The sequence below is a fragment of the Sparus aurata genome, chromosome 10, assembly GCF_900880675.1.
Source record: "Sparus aurata chromosome 10, fSpaAur1.1, whole genome shotgun sequence".
NCBI lineage: Eukaryota > Metazoa > Chordata > Actinopteri > Spariformes > Sparidae > Sparus > Sparus aurata.
Window position 1 is genome coordinate 17,135,816 of NC_044196.1, and position 15,619 is coordinate 17,151,434.

Genomic DNA, 15,619 nt, shown 5'->3' on the forward strand with positions numbered 1-15,619 from the left:
GTGTGTGTGTGTGTTCACAGCCAGGGCCCGAAGGTGTTAACCATGTGCTGCCGTGTCACCGTTCTTACAGAGGTTAAGTGTGTGTTTTTTTTCTCTCCTGTCACTTCCTGTCTCAACAACGCCCCGCAAAACAGACAAAAAAAGGAAACCAGACCCACCAGAGTTCATGTTGAGACACAGAGACGCAGTCAGCTGTCACATCGATGAGATTACGATACTGTGACTGGAGAGGAAGATCGGAGCTTGAATGATTCGGGATTAGAAAGTAAGATAACTTCCACTGAGCATCTCAAGAGGATGTTTCAGCGTTTTTATTTTGGTGGTAGGAAGGAAGTCATTTGTGCCTAGAGACTTTATTATGTTATGATAAAAGGCAACAACATTTGTTCTGATCGGTCTGAAATGTAGACTTTTGGTACAACTTGAAAATTAACACACTGAAAATTTGTTTATTAAATGTTTAAAATATAAAGTTATTTTTTTACATTTGTGCTCCTTGTAGTTTCTGAGATACCACCATTTTCTTCATTTTTGCCATTATGTAGTCTATGTCAGGGTTTTTTTCATTTGTAGAGACAATCCTGTCGATAAATTTCATATAGATAAAGTTGCACAATGAAAACATGCAAAACAAAGTTTTCTGTTATTTAGATTATATTCATGTTCAGGCGCGCCAAGAGGACACTTGCTAGCTAACCTTAATGTTGCTAACACAAGCTAGCAGCCGTTAGCTCTCTAGATGTATTTATTTTTAGTTAGCTAACTGCAGTTGACGCTAATGTGTTTTATTTTGCTAGAAAGAATCACAAATGTACCCTAAACTGTCAAACTAAGACAAACAAAAACAATCTGTTCTTCATAATTATAATATTTTAGATAATAATCCATGACGCTAACCCCGTCTCGCTCCAGGACCATCCTCCATGTCCGCAGTGGCGCCCTCCAGTCCCACCAGTCTCTCGGCGCCGGCGCTGGTCCAGTTCCAGCTCGGCCTGTTCAGGGAGGAGGTCCGAGTCCCCGCCGGCAACCTCAGCTACCGCCATGCCAAGAGGCTGGCGGTGGACATCATAGAGCGCAAGGTAATGAGGTGACCTGACCGCGGCGGCCTCGAGTCACGCCGCTGTCCTCAACATCTGGAGGGTGTCACACGGGCCATGAGCGCAGACGACTCTTAAAGGGACATTTCAGAGGTTTTAATACAATGAGTCGGTGTATATTTGGTTTATATTGCACACTGGAGGTGTGATTAAAGATGCTGTTGAGTTGCATTATGGGAATCGTAGGATGTGTAGTGTTTTTGGTGTCTGACAAATATTCAGAATATTCTGCCCCTGATGTATCGATCTTGGTCAAATCTCTCTCCTGAGTCCCCATCTTCCTTCTTCTTCTTCTCTTCTTCCTTCACTTCTACTTGTTGTATTTCTTCCTCTTCATCTTGTTCTACTTCCTCCTCCTCTTCTCCTTCTTCCTATTCTTCTTCCTCTTCTTCTACTGCATCCCTTTCTTTTTCCTGTACTTCTTCTTTGTCTTTGTTATTTGGCCCTCTTCTTCTGCTTCTGCTTCTTCTTCTGCTGTTGTACACTCTTTACATCTGGCAGGTAGTACGGTTAAAATAAACCACACAGTTTTTAAAAAGTAACATTCAGCGCTGGTAAAAACTGCTCAAAGCCTGTTGACATCCAACACCTGCATGTAATACCTGTTTGTAAAACAATGTAACGGCTTGATCAGGATGTACTTGGTCACTGCACTCGAACACAACGCTGCTGCTGTGGAGGTCTGCAGCAGCTACAAAGAGCCAGACTGAGCAAAGAGAGCATTATTAGTAATGAGAGATGATCTGTGAGCTCGAACCCTTCACACAGTCCCACATGGAAAATGTTCAGTTGACGTCTCAGAGACAGCGTTTCTCAGGAAGTGGACTCTGAAAGGTCACCGTGCTCGTGGAGGAGGATCGTGTAGGTTACTGTGTGGCTCCTTTGAGAAACCACACAGTGTTTCTGCATTTGTTGGCCGGGCGCAGGGTGTGAAGGATGTCGCAGCGGTGTCTGGCTCTAGTGGATCCCGTTTAGCGTTTTACCCAGTTAAACAGTTAAAGCAGGTCAAATGTGAGCTTTTAAACCAGCCGGGGGACAGTTGGGTGGCTGTTTTATTTTAGTTTGTGCGTCACAACCAGACTCTAAAAAAATCTACGATCTACATCTAAAATGTTGCACTGACTCCACAGAAGCATCTTCAAACTCATATCTCCCATTGCTGAACTTCACCTTCATTTCTGAGGGTGTGGATGAGAGGCTGAGCTAATAAAAGTGTTTTTCATCAGAGCAGACTTTAATCAACTCGTCGTAGTTTGACGCTGCACTGAAACTGTAGTTGAGGTTAAATAAAGATGAATCGCAGGTGTCGGCCTCAGCTTCTGCACACCACCTCACTCGGAGGCTGTGTGGTCGACAAGAGCACAGCAAACTTTCCGACCACAGCCTCCCTGCGACGCGACACACGCACACACACTCTTCCTTTTATACTTTGATCTTCTGTTGAGTTTCCAGGCAGCAGGTCAGCAGCGTCTGAAGAGTGTGTCTTTGCATCTGAGTGTGTGTCTGTTTCTGTGTGTGTGTGTGTGTGTGTGTGTGTGTGTGTGTGTGTGTGTTTCACTCGTTCATTTTAGTTCAATCACCTGTACACCAACCTGACAGCATGAGCCTGCCTCGCAAATATGTCACATGCACTGTATTTATATGTGTGTGTGACACAGATAATAACTTATAACTTCACAACTTGAAACGGAAATGAAAGCATTTTATAGAATTAGTATAATTTAAGTAGTATAATTTTATGTATAACGTGTCTCTGTCAGAGTTAAAAGTAAAAATAACCTTGTGTTGTTGGTCGAGCAGATTCTTATGCTGTTCCTGCGTCTTTAACCTTCAACAAGAGGAGTGTTGACGCACTTCATAACTGCAGTACTTCATATGGAGGATTGTTGCTGCCGGAAATAGAAAAAACATATCAACATGATGTTATAAAACCGAAAGTTTGTAGTTAGAGCAAGGTCTTTCACCAGTATAACAAGAAAAACGTTGTTCTTGTTATAAAAAAAAAATTCTTCTCAAGTATCTTGTTGTAAATATATATACAGTACATTACATTGTGTTGCATTACCACATCAAAGATTTCTAAAAATACACTTGTTTATGCTGTGACATGATACAGATCTGTATCTACAGGACCGTCTCTCTGCTGGCTGCACATCACGCTGCAGTTTTTGTATTTCGTCGCCTCACACGTGAACATAACGAAGGTAAAAAAAAAAATTGAAAGAATTCTGACTGATTGGTTATCTTCGACATCTGCAGCACTTCAGATCGTATCGCCTTTGGTCTCACGATCAGCCGAGCACAAAAAGACAGGCTTCCATTTTGACTGCGTATCTAGGTCGCGGCTTCTGATGGTTGAGAGGGGTGCGTTTGACTCGTACGAACGTCTCTGTTCGCTGTAGAGGTTGAACTTTTCTTCCAGCGCTGCTGAATGTGAAAACATCCAACCTTGATTTGGTTCGGGGCCTTTTACGTTTGTCATGTTTCGTTCCCTGCAGCAAACTTTATGTCGCCTGAAGTTGAAGCGACGACTGATCATTTTAGTTTTTGAACACCTGCTGTCTGTAGGTTGAACATTTTCTCTGTTGGATCAGACTCTGTTTACAGTCTTGAAATAAAGATATAACGAAGCATCACATATTTCCAATAAAGCCTGCATGGGGATTCTAACTTCTGAAAAGAGTTCCTCAGTGTTATGCAAAGAAACTGACATGGACAAAGTGTTGAAAGATCTAAATAAGTAAATATTCTCTGCATTCACATGTTCAATCTTTGTATTTGCGCTGAACGGATGAAGACTTGTGTGTGTGTGTGTGTGTGTGTGTGTGTGTGTGTGTGTGTGTGTGTGTTCAGGCTCCGGACTGCTGTGTGGTCGGCATCGGCGAGAAGATTCTGCTGTTCAGACACCAGCCCGCCTCGGAGCAGCTGCTGCTGCGCCTCGCAGACCACGACGAGCTGCAGCACGGCGACCTCATCGAGGTCATCATCTCAGGTCAGTGGAGCGCAGAGCAGGGGGAAGCAAAGGGAGGGAAACATCACAAATTTACTTAAGAATATTTGCTCTGATCTGTCTCTACCCACTTATTCTTTACATCACGATTACTGATATTAAAAAAATCTCATTGTGTTGATATTTTTTATGGCAAAATATATTGTCAAGTTTGAGTTTGCACCCCCGATCAAAAATATTCCAATCAGGGTTTTCACTCCAACTACAAAAAGCCAAAGTGGTGTTATCAGACTGTATGTCATCTCTTTATCGTGTCTCTATCTGACTCAGGATCAGCGTCGGTGACTAAGATGAGGATCCGCCCACACTCCCTGGTGGTCCAGTCGTACCGGACCCCCACTTTCTGCAACCACTGTGGGGAAATGCTGTGGGGCCTCGTCCGCCAGGGGTTAAAATGCGAAGGTGAAGTGTTTGTTGTTTTATAAACCAGCATCTGATGCCAAATTATAAATGTGCAGCCGTTGACAGCCGTCGTCTCCTCCTCCTCCTCTTCCTCTCTCAGGTTGTGGATTAGACTTTCACAAACGCTGTGCTTTCCAGTTGCCCAACAACTGCAGTCGAGCGCGGCGTCAGGTCAGCACCAGCTTCTCGCTGTTTCCTCCCCGACGACCCCGCACACACTCCCTGTCCAATCAGGCCGGAGGAGGAAGTCTGGAAGAGGTGAGTGACATTGTCGTCTGCACAACAAAAAGGAAGGCCAGGTTACATTTTCCTCCACTGATAACATGTTGACACTTCCCATCTCACCTCTAGATCAGCATGACCAAGCCCTCTTCCAGGCCTCCTTCCTGGGCAGAGCCCCCGGTCTGGCTGGGGATCGGTTGCGACGACAGAAGCATGGTCCAGGTGCCTCACACCTTCCACATCCACACCTACACCAAACCCACCATCTGCCAGTACTGCCACCGGCTGCTCAAAGGGATCTTCAGACAGGGACTGCAGTGCTCAGGTGAGACGGCCGGAGAACTGCCTGCTGGTCGGGTGTTAAAGCATTTGAGTTCCACCAACAGAAATGTATGATCTAATGATTAAATAATATAACTGCTGATATTAGGATCGCCTATATGTCATATCAGATAAAAGATATTATCAGTATCCTTAAAGGAAAAGTTCAACACTTATATGCTGTTTGCTTTATTACCCATTGCTAGGTGAGCAGATTGATACCTCACATGACTATGATAAATATGTAGCTAGCAACAGCAGACAGTTAGCCACTAGCCACTTAGCTTAGCATAAAGACTGGAAAAGAAGGGTACAAGGGACAGCGTGTGATTTATTCCACTAGTGGAACCAAAACAAAACAACTTCAGTAGTCTGATGCATACAGGAGCAAAGGATCATGGGAGTTGTCGTCTTCATTGTTAAACAACTACAGTCGCCGATGAAATGTAGCCATGTGACGCGAGCAGAAGGTTCACGCAGGAGGTGATTTATCAAAGTTTTATTCCCGCTACATTTTGTCACATTCGTCACCTTCCTTCGCTTTACCCTGAAGTTGCAGCAACAGGCGACCAAATGAAATTGAACGTGATTTCTCTTGGTTTAAACAATATTGGACTCATTAAAGATAATAAAACAGCACAACTCAGCAAAGTCAATAACAAAGGTCAAGTCATTTTTAGATATTTGAAGTGGAAATCTTCTAAAGAATGTTTTAAAGAAATCCCTGCACTGCTGGATCTTTTTCCTTTTTTGCTTGAATCAGAATTTAATAACATCTGGAGTGTTGCATACAAGACTCACTCTTAAAAGCAAATCAGTGTATTATTAATTATTTATAAGTATAAACTTTTTTTAAACTCTCAAACATTGCTATCAGCCCGAAAAAAGTCCAGTATCAGTTGAACATATAGAATACAGTGTTACAACAACAGCTCATGAAGACGTGATTTCCGGGAGAATAGTCCTCTAACTGGCTTATTCTGGAGCTTTTAACCACATCGCACATTCTTCCTCATTTGTCATAAAGATGGTATCCAATTTTGATGACAACTGAGCGACCCAAGGGATGAGTTAAATCCTTTTGGTCAAACTGTTTCCATGGTGAAGAGGAAAAATGTCAGCCTCAAATTCAGCTTTTTTGAAGCGTAAACGTTTTGTAAGCACCTTCTTCTCAAAACTATTTTGCAGCGATGACTCATGTAATATATTAAAGCGCGTTCCTCCGCTGCGGACGTTTTTAGAAGCTTTGTTCCAGCAGCACCTTGACTTTGATGAGCCGCTTGTCGATGAGAGGTTCAGAAACGTATTCTGAGCCCAAAGAGAGAACAAAATCGCATTTAAAAGTCAATTCTGGCACCATTGTTTCCTTTTTTTTATGTATTAAATCACCCTTTACATCTGAATCCTTCCTTTGTCTCTGTGTTTCAATCCGCTGCCTCTCGCCTCTGCTGGCTTTGTCAGACTGCAGGTTTAACTGCCACCGCCGCTGTGAGCAGCTCGTCCCCAGAGACTGTCCAGGAGAGAGGAGAGGCGTCAACGGGGAAGGTGAGCATCGGTCTCTGGAGGTCTGCGTTTGTATTCTGGGCTTGTGACTCTGTTAGTTCTTTGAAAAAGGCCCCACCGCTCTGATTTTCCTGTAACCCTGTGCTGAGTCAAAGCTGATTCACCCTCCATGTTAACTGCATCTGATTGACTCAGGACTACTTTTAGATTCGACATCACGTTCATACGAGCGGGGTGATGACTCAGCGAAATGTGATGAAAGCAGGAGGATATTTGAAATGATTTTGCAAGATAGCATTTTTAGCTGCAGGGTCATGATTTAATGTAGGTCCCATATTACCAGACTGATTGATTGATACATTTTGATTGCGAACATGTAAAAATAAAATAAAACAAGCAGTAAAAATAATGATAAGTCAAGAACAACAAGTCATAAGTACAAAAGAGATTAAAAGAAAGATCAGAAAATCAATCACTAGGACATTTTTTCTCACTAGCATCTCAGAGCCTCCGTGAAGTACCGTTTTGTTATATTTTCTTGTGGGGGAAAATTGCTCTTTGAATATGTGGTTTCCTTATAATTAATTATTTTTCATAATCTGAGAACAGTGGGCAGAATGAAACGTTGTTCATGGAAGTCAGTCAAGTAAATGAACTTTGAATCATGCTACCTACAGAAGCCCTGAAGTTGAAAAAAACAAAAGGAAATGTTGTGAAACTTGGAACAGTTACTGCGGCAATATTTTTTTTCAACAGTCATAAACATAAGAAACATTATACCTGCTAAACATCAACATGTATGCATTTTCATTGTGAGCATGTTAGCATCCTGACGTTAGCATTTTAAACAAAGCAGCTCTGCGCCTGAGTACAGTGTACCAGAGCTGCTAGCATGTAGCTAAACAAACAGAACACTTTAAAAATAATAACTAAATAATCACAAACAACATATTCTTAACTCATATTGTTATTCATATTTGTTATCAAGTGAGTGAAAGAAAATGTAAAAATGTTCCTCTTAGGTATTAAAACAACAACATTTTAACAGCTAGCTACATTTTTAGCTTCAGTAATTTATCAAATTAACACTGAACATTTGCTACTTTTCTGTTTTTATATTATTACAAAGTGAATAAATACAGATAATTACTTCAACAAATCGAGCAATTTCATGACCTCAATTTAGATTGATTGATTGATTCATTCATTGTCAGTTTATTGACGAGGGGAACCCCAAACTCAAATTCTCTTGGTGGATCAAAATAAACATTTAACGTTTGTTTTTTTTTGTTTTTTTTTAACCTCACATAAAAAAATAAAATGGCAAACTGAATCAAACATCATAAAAATTTGGATAAAAACTATAAAAGTAAAATACATTTAAAGAAAAAATAAAGAAAACATTTAAATTAAAAAATTGCTTGAAATGTCTGGTGGGACAAATTGAGCCTTATTCTTCCTCTTGGCCCTCTTATAGACTTAACAGCTGATCAGTTAACTGAAAGTTAATAGTTGCAGGTCGTGATAGTCATTGCACATGATGTCATTTTCCCAGAATCCCCAGTGGTGGCTCCCAGCTGCCCACCGGACCCCGGGGACAATGATTCAGTGCTCACCATTATGACAACACTAGACCTCTCCGACGATGAGATGTCCACTGACGGAGACTCGATGGCCGAGACCAAAGACGAAGAGCAGCAGCGAGAGCCGATGAGGTCAGAGGCCTGGTAATTTATGCGGGTGATGTCATCCTTCTTAAGAGCTGGTACCCACAATTTCCTGATGTGTCAGAAGTTTGACACGCACTCATCTACACACACTCATCTTTCCTGTCACCCGTCGATGAATTCATTTGCATGACGTGTTTTGCAGTCAGTGAGCTTTGGGCCGCACTGCCACCTAGAGGCATTTAGAAGATTAATTCAGTTTTTATCCCCGAATCAGACCGATTTTCTTTCTTTCTCGCGTCCTTTTGTCCTCTGTCCCTCCATCAGTCCGTGTTTCAGCAGCTACATCCCTCTGATGAGGCTCGTCCAGACGGTGCATCACACTAAGAGGAGGGCCGGTGGAGTCCTGAGAGAGGGATGGCTGCTGCATCACACCAACACTGACGCGCTGGTGAGAGACACACACACACACACACACACACACACACACACACACACACACAGATTAAAATGTGGCTAAAAGCAGCTCAGCTCTGTAATCACATTGCAGAGCCCCTAAAAATCCATTAAAAAGCACTTTTATAAATCTGCTTTATAAATCTTATTTAAGTTTTCTCAAAGTCAAAGTCTTCACTGTGCAGTAAAATGATCCCTGACAGTGTTTTGTTATTCTATTTGTTGTTTTTTTTAATTAATAATACTGCTGCATTAACATGTGTCTCGTGATCGAACCTCACTCTCCCCTTTTATGTGCAGATATAGACGTTCATCCATCAAACTAATATTCTTTTTATACAAAGAAATAAATATGTTCATGTGTAACGTTAGCCGAATTAACAAGTAGCACCAAATAGTTAAGAATTTGTCGAAGAGAGCATTTCACGAAGATTATACAGGTTCTTCAAACGCAGCAAGTCTTGAAATTGAGTGATTTTTCAAGGGAGTCTGGTGGCTTTCTCCACCAATGACAAAGAAGTAGCCTATATTGGTTATTCTTTACTGTATAATTTAAAATATTAACTGTCAATAAAATGTTCTTTCTTTCATAAGTTCAGTCTATATGATAAAATTAACAGTGAACGATCAGAACTAGAGAAATGTTACACTATTTAATGACTTATAAGGTCTAATATTTAGAAAATTGGACAAGACAAGCCATTTAGAGACATGATAAAGGTGCAATATGTAAGAATTACCAGCTGTGGAAGTCGCATCAAAAAAGGAAAATAGTGGGTAGCATATCGCCAGAGTATCAGCTAACTGCTGCTAACTGTAGCCACTGTTAGCTCTGTTAGCAGTGCATGTAGCGGTCTGGACTGGGAGCTTGAAGCACCAGAGAAGTGTTGACACTGCAAAGACAGGAACTTTGGGCCATGGCTAGCCAGTTAGCATGCTAACTTCCAGAGACATCTCTGCAGCACGATACGTAGACGTCATGATACAAAATCTGATGTTTCAACTGAAAGTCTGACATATTGCACCTTTAAGCACCTGATTGTTACTGATGTGTGTGTTCTCAGAGGAAGCGTCACTACTGGATCCTGGACTGGAAGAGCATCACTCTGTACCAGAACGAGAGCAGCACCAAGTACTACAGGGTAGAGCTCCTCACCGGCTAACACAGACGTGTCCACTTTTCTGTGACTTTCTATAAAAGTGATGAAACTCTCTGTATCCCCGCCTCTTCCCCTCAGGAGATCGCTCTGTCCGAGGTGCTGCAGGTCCGAGGCCCCGCCCAGCTCTCCGTGCCCTTGTCGCCGGGCAACAGCAGCCACTCTTTCGAGGTGGTGACGGCCTCGCTGGTGTACTGCGTGGTGGCCGGAGAGGACGGGCCGTCCTGGGAGAGCGCCGTCCGCCAGGCTCTGATGCCCGTCCAGGGCAGCGGAGGACAAGGCGAGGAGAAGCAGGGTGAGCTGGGAACTCAGATAGATAATTAGTTGTTTTTCTATTAATAACTTATTTCTCACAAAACATGGATGTGGGCGGTGGAGCCATGAATCCAAACTGAAGCTAATTAATTTAGATTTATTTTTATAAATGTATTGAGTGAAAGATGTTGTAATCAGGGTTATATAACAGTTTTTTTATTTACTTTTGATGAGACAGACAGGATGAGGCAGGGAATATTTGTTGGACAATAAGTGCTTATTCTTCTGATTACAGGAAAAGACTCACACAGAGACAGCATGGTAAGGATCAGATATAGATACTGCTGAATCTGAAGACATGATTATCACGCCTCTATAGTGTGTTGTACACTGTTAATGTGTGTTGATGTGTGTTTTCAGGACATCAGCTCAGTGTATCAGATCTTCACAGATGAGGTTTTGGGCTCGGGACAGTTTGGAGTCGTGTACAAAGGTCAGTTTATCCACATTGAACCACCAGCGAAGAATATTTAGTCGAATTTAAAGAAAAAAAACAGAGAAAAGTGTTCTGAAGTGAGTTATTTTTGTTAGAATCTGATCCAAAAAGTTCAACATTGCTTCTTAAATGTGAGGATTCGCTGCATTTCTTTGAGTTTGACTGTTGGTTTATTGGCTGATATTTCTTGAGCTAAAAAATTGATCGATTCATCCTAAAAACAATCAGCAGATCGATCGATGATGAAATAATTATTAGCTGCAGCCCAACTGTGAAATGAAGCATCCACACAACATCTGTAACCTGCAGACGTCTGACTGAAGACTGAAACATGTGGAAACTGTCTTTTTTAGTTTTTTCACCGTCAGCATGTAGTTATGCAAGTCATTTCTTCTTCTTCAGGTACTCACAGGAAGTCAGGTCGGCCAGTCGCCATCAAGGTCATCGACAAGACGCGTTTCCCCACCAGACAGGAGAGACAGCTGAGGAACGAGGTGGCCATCCTGCAGGTACCGATTGTTTTTGTTACCAGCACGGTGTTCATTATACTTTCATGTTCTTCAACATCTAATCTATCTAATCTATCTATCTATCTATGTGTGTGTGTGTGTGTGTGTGTGTGTGTGTGTGTGTGTGTGTGTGTGTGGTCCAGAGTCTGTCCCACCTCGGCGTGGTCCTGCTGGAGGGGATGTTCGAGACGGTGGAGCACGTCTTCGTCGTCATGGAGAAGCTCCACGGCGACATGCTGGAGATGATTCTGTCCAGCGAGACCGGACGACTCCCTGAACGCACCACCCGCTTCCTGGTCACGCAGGTAAAGATCACGTTTGGCGTCATTGATTAGGCAGATTTTTCCACAAAGGTGTGAAAAGATAAATCTGAGGGGTCCTGAGATGGTTTGTGAAGTGAAAACACGACTTAAATGTTCCACTCTTAAACCTGTTCAGATGAAACAGTCTGACATAGGAACATCATCTTTGGTAAAACTGATCACAGCTTAGAAAAACTGAAACTTCTAAGCACTCGGGTGGATCACAAAAGTCATACTTGGCCGTCTGTGGACCACTGTGTGAAACTGTTACCTGCATAAATAAAGCTCAGAAATATTGAATTCTAACCAGTTGTCCTTGTGTGTTTGCCCTCTGCAGATCCTCGAGGCTCTGCGGTACCTGCACTTCAAACACATCGCTCACTGTGACCTGAAACCTGAGAACGTGCTGCTGGCCTCAGCGGACCCCTTCCCTCAGGTGGGGCTTGTGAAAGTGTTACATGATGCGTTTAATGTCCGGCGTCGGCCACGTTAAATCCGCTCTTTGTGTTGCGTCGCAGGTGAAGCTGTGCGACTTCGGCTTCGCCCGCATCATCGGTGAGAAGTCTTTCCGGCGCTCCGTCGTGGGCACGCCGGCCTACCTGGCGCCGGAGGTGATCAGCAGCAGCGGCTACAACCGCTCTCTGGACATGTGGTCGGTCGGGGTCATCATGTACGTGAGCCTGAGCGGCACGTTCCCCTTCAACGAGGACGAGGACATCAAGCAGCAGATCACCAACGCTGCCTTCATGTACCCGCGACAACCCTGGGCCTCCATCTCACTGGAGGGTGAGTACCAGCTTTTATTTTTCTGGTGGTGCATTCAGGGACAACCAAATCGTACACTAAGAAAATGCTCTCCTGTTGCCCACAAATAACGATCAAAATGACTTAAAGGGACAGTTCACCTAAAAATGAAAATCCAGGCATTATTTACTCATCTTCATGCTGATGGAAAGTCAGGGAAAGTTTCGCAAGTTTTTCGCAGTTTTACAACAAAACATTATTGCAGCATTTTCCTAAACAATTGAAGTAGATGGGGACTCGTTAGGCTCCTACAGTCTCTGGAAGCCCTGAGATCTCAGATTGAAACTGAAATCTTCACTATAGCTGCTAAAATAAAAGCATGAGCTGCTGTGAAGCTCCAGAAATGTTTTGTGGACTACAAAACTTTACCCACCTTACATTTTTGGGTGAACTCTTCCTTTAAATGACCAAATTAGCTGGATTCGTGTTGCATTTACAACCGAAGATTTGGAACATGAGTTGTTGTTGAGAGAAATGAAGTGTTGCACGGTCGGCAAAGATACACCAGCAGTACCAACCGACTGAATTTTGTCATGCATGTCCATAATGAGAATTCAGATGTCAGTGTCCTTGAACGCATCATCATGGAGAGTTAAAGATGATTCCTGCTGCCAGCTTTATTACAATATAACAAAAATGCATCCTCAAATTTATTCAGGGCAACTAATGAATAACTAGTTTCATTCAAGAATGATGACTTATGTATTTTTTACACCTAACATCCATTTTCCTATATCACACATGTATTTTTCTCAGCGTGTTCCATCCTTCACATCAAATTAAACCATCTGTACAGTTTGTTGTGGCGTCTCCCGTTGGCCACTGGGTGTCTCTATCGGACCACTTTTAAATCCTCTCTTCCTCATCTGTCTTTTCCTCTCCAGCTGTGAGTCTCATCAACAACCTGCTGCAGGTGTCGGTCAGACGGAGGTTCAGCGTGGGCAAAGCATTAGGACACCCCTGGCTGCAGGTCAGACACCAGCAGGATTATACTGGAAAATGGATCTGAACCCACAGATTATAGCTAAAATATTGGATTGCCACTTTTGCGAACATATGACATGTTTTCTATCAAATTTCGCTGCATATTTTGATGTATTTTTCTGAAGGTAAAACTTCATATGACATTATAAGGTGGCGTGAAGTCAAAAATAATGCATGTTGTCTTTTATATCATAATTAACAAAAAAAAAAAATCAGTGAACCAACTGATCACACTGAAAACAAACTGAAAGATATAGGTGTTCAGTGGTTCCCAAACTTTCTTCTTAGCTTGCAAACCCTCATCAAAGCTTCATATTTGAGTAATTTCTTGGAAAACAACTGATCTAGTTTCCGTCACTGCACGTTTTCCCTCCCGCAGGACTTCCAGCTGTGGTGTGACCTTAGGGAGTTTGAGCAGAGGATGGGCAGCAGGTATCTGACGCACCAGGGCGACGAGGAGCGCTGGATACGCTACGCCCAGGAGAGAGAGCTGAGCTTCCCGTCCCACCTCTGCTGGGACCCCTACAGCGAGCCCGACATGTGACCTCAGCTCGGCGGCGTAAAGGTCGGACAGTTTGCAGTCTGTACAGCTGAGACGTTACCTTTGCTTTTATTCTTTTTTTTTTTACCCATTAATCCATCGCACATAACTCCTACTTGTATACTAAAGCAGATCATGTTTGTCTCGTAAGATAATAAAAAAAACACAAACAACTTCTGTTTAGTAATATAGTTTTCCTTTTTTATTCCAAGTTGTGGTTTTTAAACTTTAACTGTGTGAGATGGGTTTATTGTGGCATGATTGGTGATGACGGACAGAATGAATGATGGGAGGAGAACGGAGCACAGATGAAACTGAAAACATCGAGTCCACTCGCACTGATAATCACGGCCGACCTGTCAATGGGACCAACACCCTATTTGCTTCCTGACTGACGTAGGCCTGCTACGGTCCCACGCTCAGTATCGCTTCTTCTTCTTTGACTTTCCTGAAGCCCTGTTGTCTCTTGCTGCTCGACACCCCTCTCGAAAATTCACCACGTTGAATTTATGCGAGAGGCGTGTGGGTTATCGTTCTCTCTGGCCGGAGCAGTTTGTCTTTCCGTCTTCGCTCTTTAAGTCCAGCCACGGCCCTCACTTCGTCTATATTTACCCACAGTGCTTTGCTTTGAGTCGCCCTCTCTGCCCTCTGCTGTCTTCATCTTAGTATTCATAGTTTAGGTGCTCCAGTCGTTCACCCTCCGTTTCCTTCCTGAGCTTAAGGCTTTAAGATCTTCAGGTTACATCTGATCAGCTTCACAGTGTTGTGGTTTCTTTTATTCATTTCTTTTTTGCGGAACATCATAGCACCTGATTGGCTTTTGTGTTTTTTTTGTTATGATTAAGTGAGAGTCGGGGACTCACAAAGACAGCGTTTCTAAACTTCAACATTAGCATGCATCTGCACAAATACTCAACCAACCAAGCCAACTGACCAACCAGCATTTTATCACGTTCTCTTCTTTAATTACCCTTCTACAAAAAAAATATGTCATCTGAGAGAGAGAGAGAGAGAGAGGCGGAGAGCAGGAGGCTTTGCTCAAAATAACTCCAGATTTTTTTTTTTCCCTCTCGCCCTCATTACCTCCTTCTGTTTACCGTCTCCTTAAGGCAGGTATGTTAATATGTATGCTGCTTACATAACTTCAGTGCAATACCCGGCACATTCCTGGTTTTATTTATTTATTTTTTTTAAAAGGCACTCTGGCAGAAATGAGGGACGAGCCGACCCGTCCAAACAGCTCTAAGATTTGAACAAAGCCGTCCACTCTCAGCCTCTCTGGGGCAGTGTTTTTGTTTTTTGGGGATGGGAGGGGGAGAAGGGGAATAAAGTTAAGATTTGAAAGAGGAAAAAATGATAAGAACAAAGAATATAGAAGGACAGTGGAAGGGGTTTAGGTCGCCCTCTCCACACAGGAGAGACAGCGGGAGCTGGGAAGAAGGGATGGGTGGAGGAGAAGCGGTTTATAAGTCGCTCTCTCCGTAGAGGGCGCTGGAGAAGGAGATGTAGTCCAGGGCGCCGCTGGGACAGTCGGATCCGACGAACCTGGTCATGCGGCTGATGCAGTACTCGGCCTGCTCGGGTGGCAGCTCCCTGCGCAGCTCGTCCACTGTGATGTAATTCTGGAGGAGAGAGATGGAGGCAGGGTGAGAGTTATAGAGGAGATTTGTCATTTAGCTTGGAAATTAAGCCTACCAGAACCCGACACAGACTCCAAGTCTTACCGTGACGTGACAGTACATATATATATTTTAATGGATCAGTAGAATTGCTCTGCTGTTCCAAATGTCCATTTCTGCTCTGTTCTTAAAACAGATCCAGGTTTCGTTGCAGTTACTTGTGCGGGTAAAATGTTATAACAGACAAATTGATCAAAGTTACAAAGGTAAGACC

The 15,619-nt window shown here is 43.0% G+C and overlaps 2 protein-coding genes across 4 annotated transcripts in view; one reads left to right on the forward strand and one right to left on the reverse strand.

Annotated features, from left to right (window-relative positions):
• The first annotated feature begins 39 nt into the window (after positions 1-39).
• prkd4 (protein kinase D4) lies at positions 40-14,751 on the forward strand. 2 transcript variants are annotated; one of them, XM_030430147.1, is made up of 19 exons: positions 40-265; positions 913-1,079; positions 3,951-4,089; positions 4,378-4,509; positions 4,610-4,767; positions 4,861-5,056; positions 6,514-6,597; positions 8,111-8,282; positions 8,550-8,673; positions 9,743-9,820; positions 9,917-10,130; positions 10,386-10,411; positions 10,511-10,583; positions 10,989-11,095; positions 11,239-11,400; positions 11,735-11,833; positions 11,916-12,183; positions 13,086-13,171; positions 13,565-14,751. In XM_030430147.1, the coding sequence occupies exons 2-19, from the start codon at positions 924-926 to the stop codon at positions 13,727-13,729; spliced, it is 2,439 nt and encodes an 812-aa protein (XP_030286007.1). In that variant the 5' UTR covers positions 40-265; positions 913-923; the 3' UTR covers positions 13,730-14,751. The 2 variants fall into 2 exon arrangements, with proteins under 2 accessions (XP_030286007.1, XP_030286008.1); XM_030430148.1 differs by having other exon boundaries at positions 8,111-8,270.
• actn3b (actinin alpha 3b) overlaps positions 13,914-15,619 on the reverse strand; it is a 36,968-nt gene continuing 35,262 nt past the window's right edge. For both annotated transcript variants that reach the window (XM_030430145.1, XM_030430146.1), the window contains one exon: positions 13,914-15,348. In XM_030430145.1, coding sequence (XP_030286005.1) covers positions 15,190-15,348 — 159 coding nt within the window. In that variant the 3' untranslated portion in view covers positions 13,914-15,189. The remainder of the gene's footprint in view (positions 15,349-15,619) is intronic.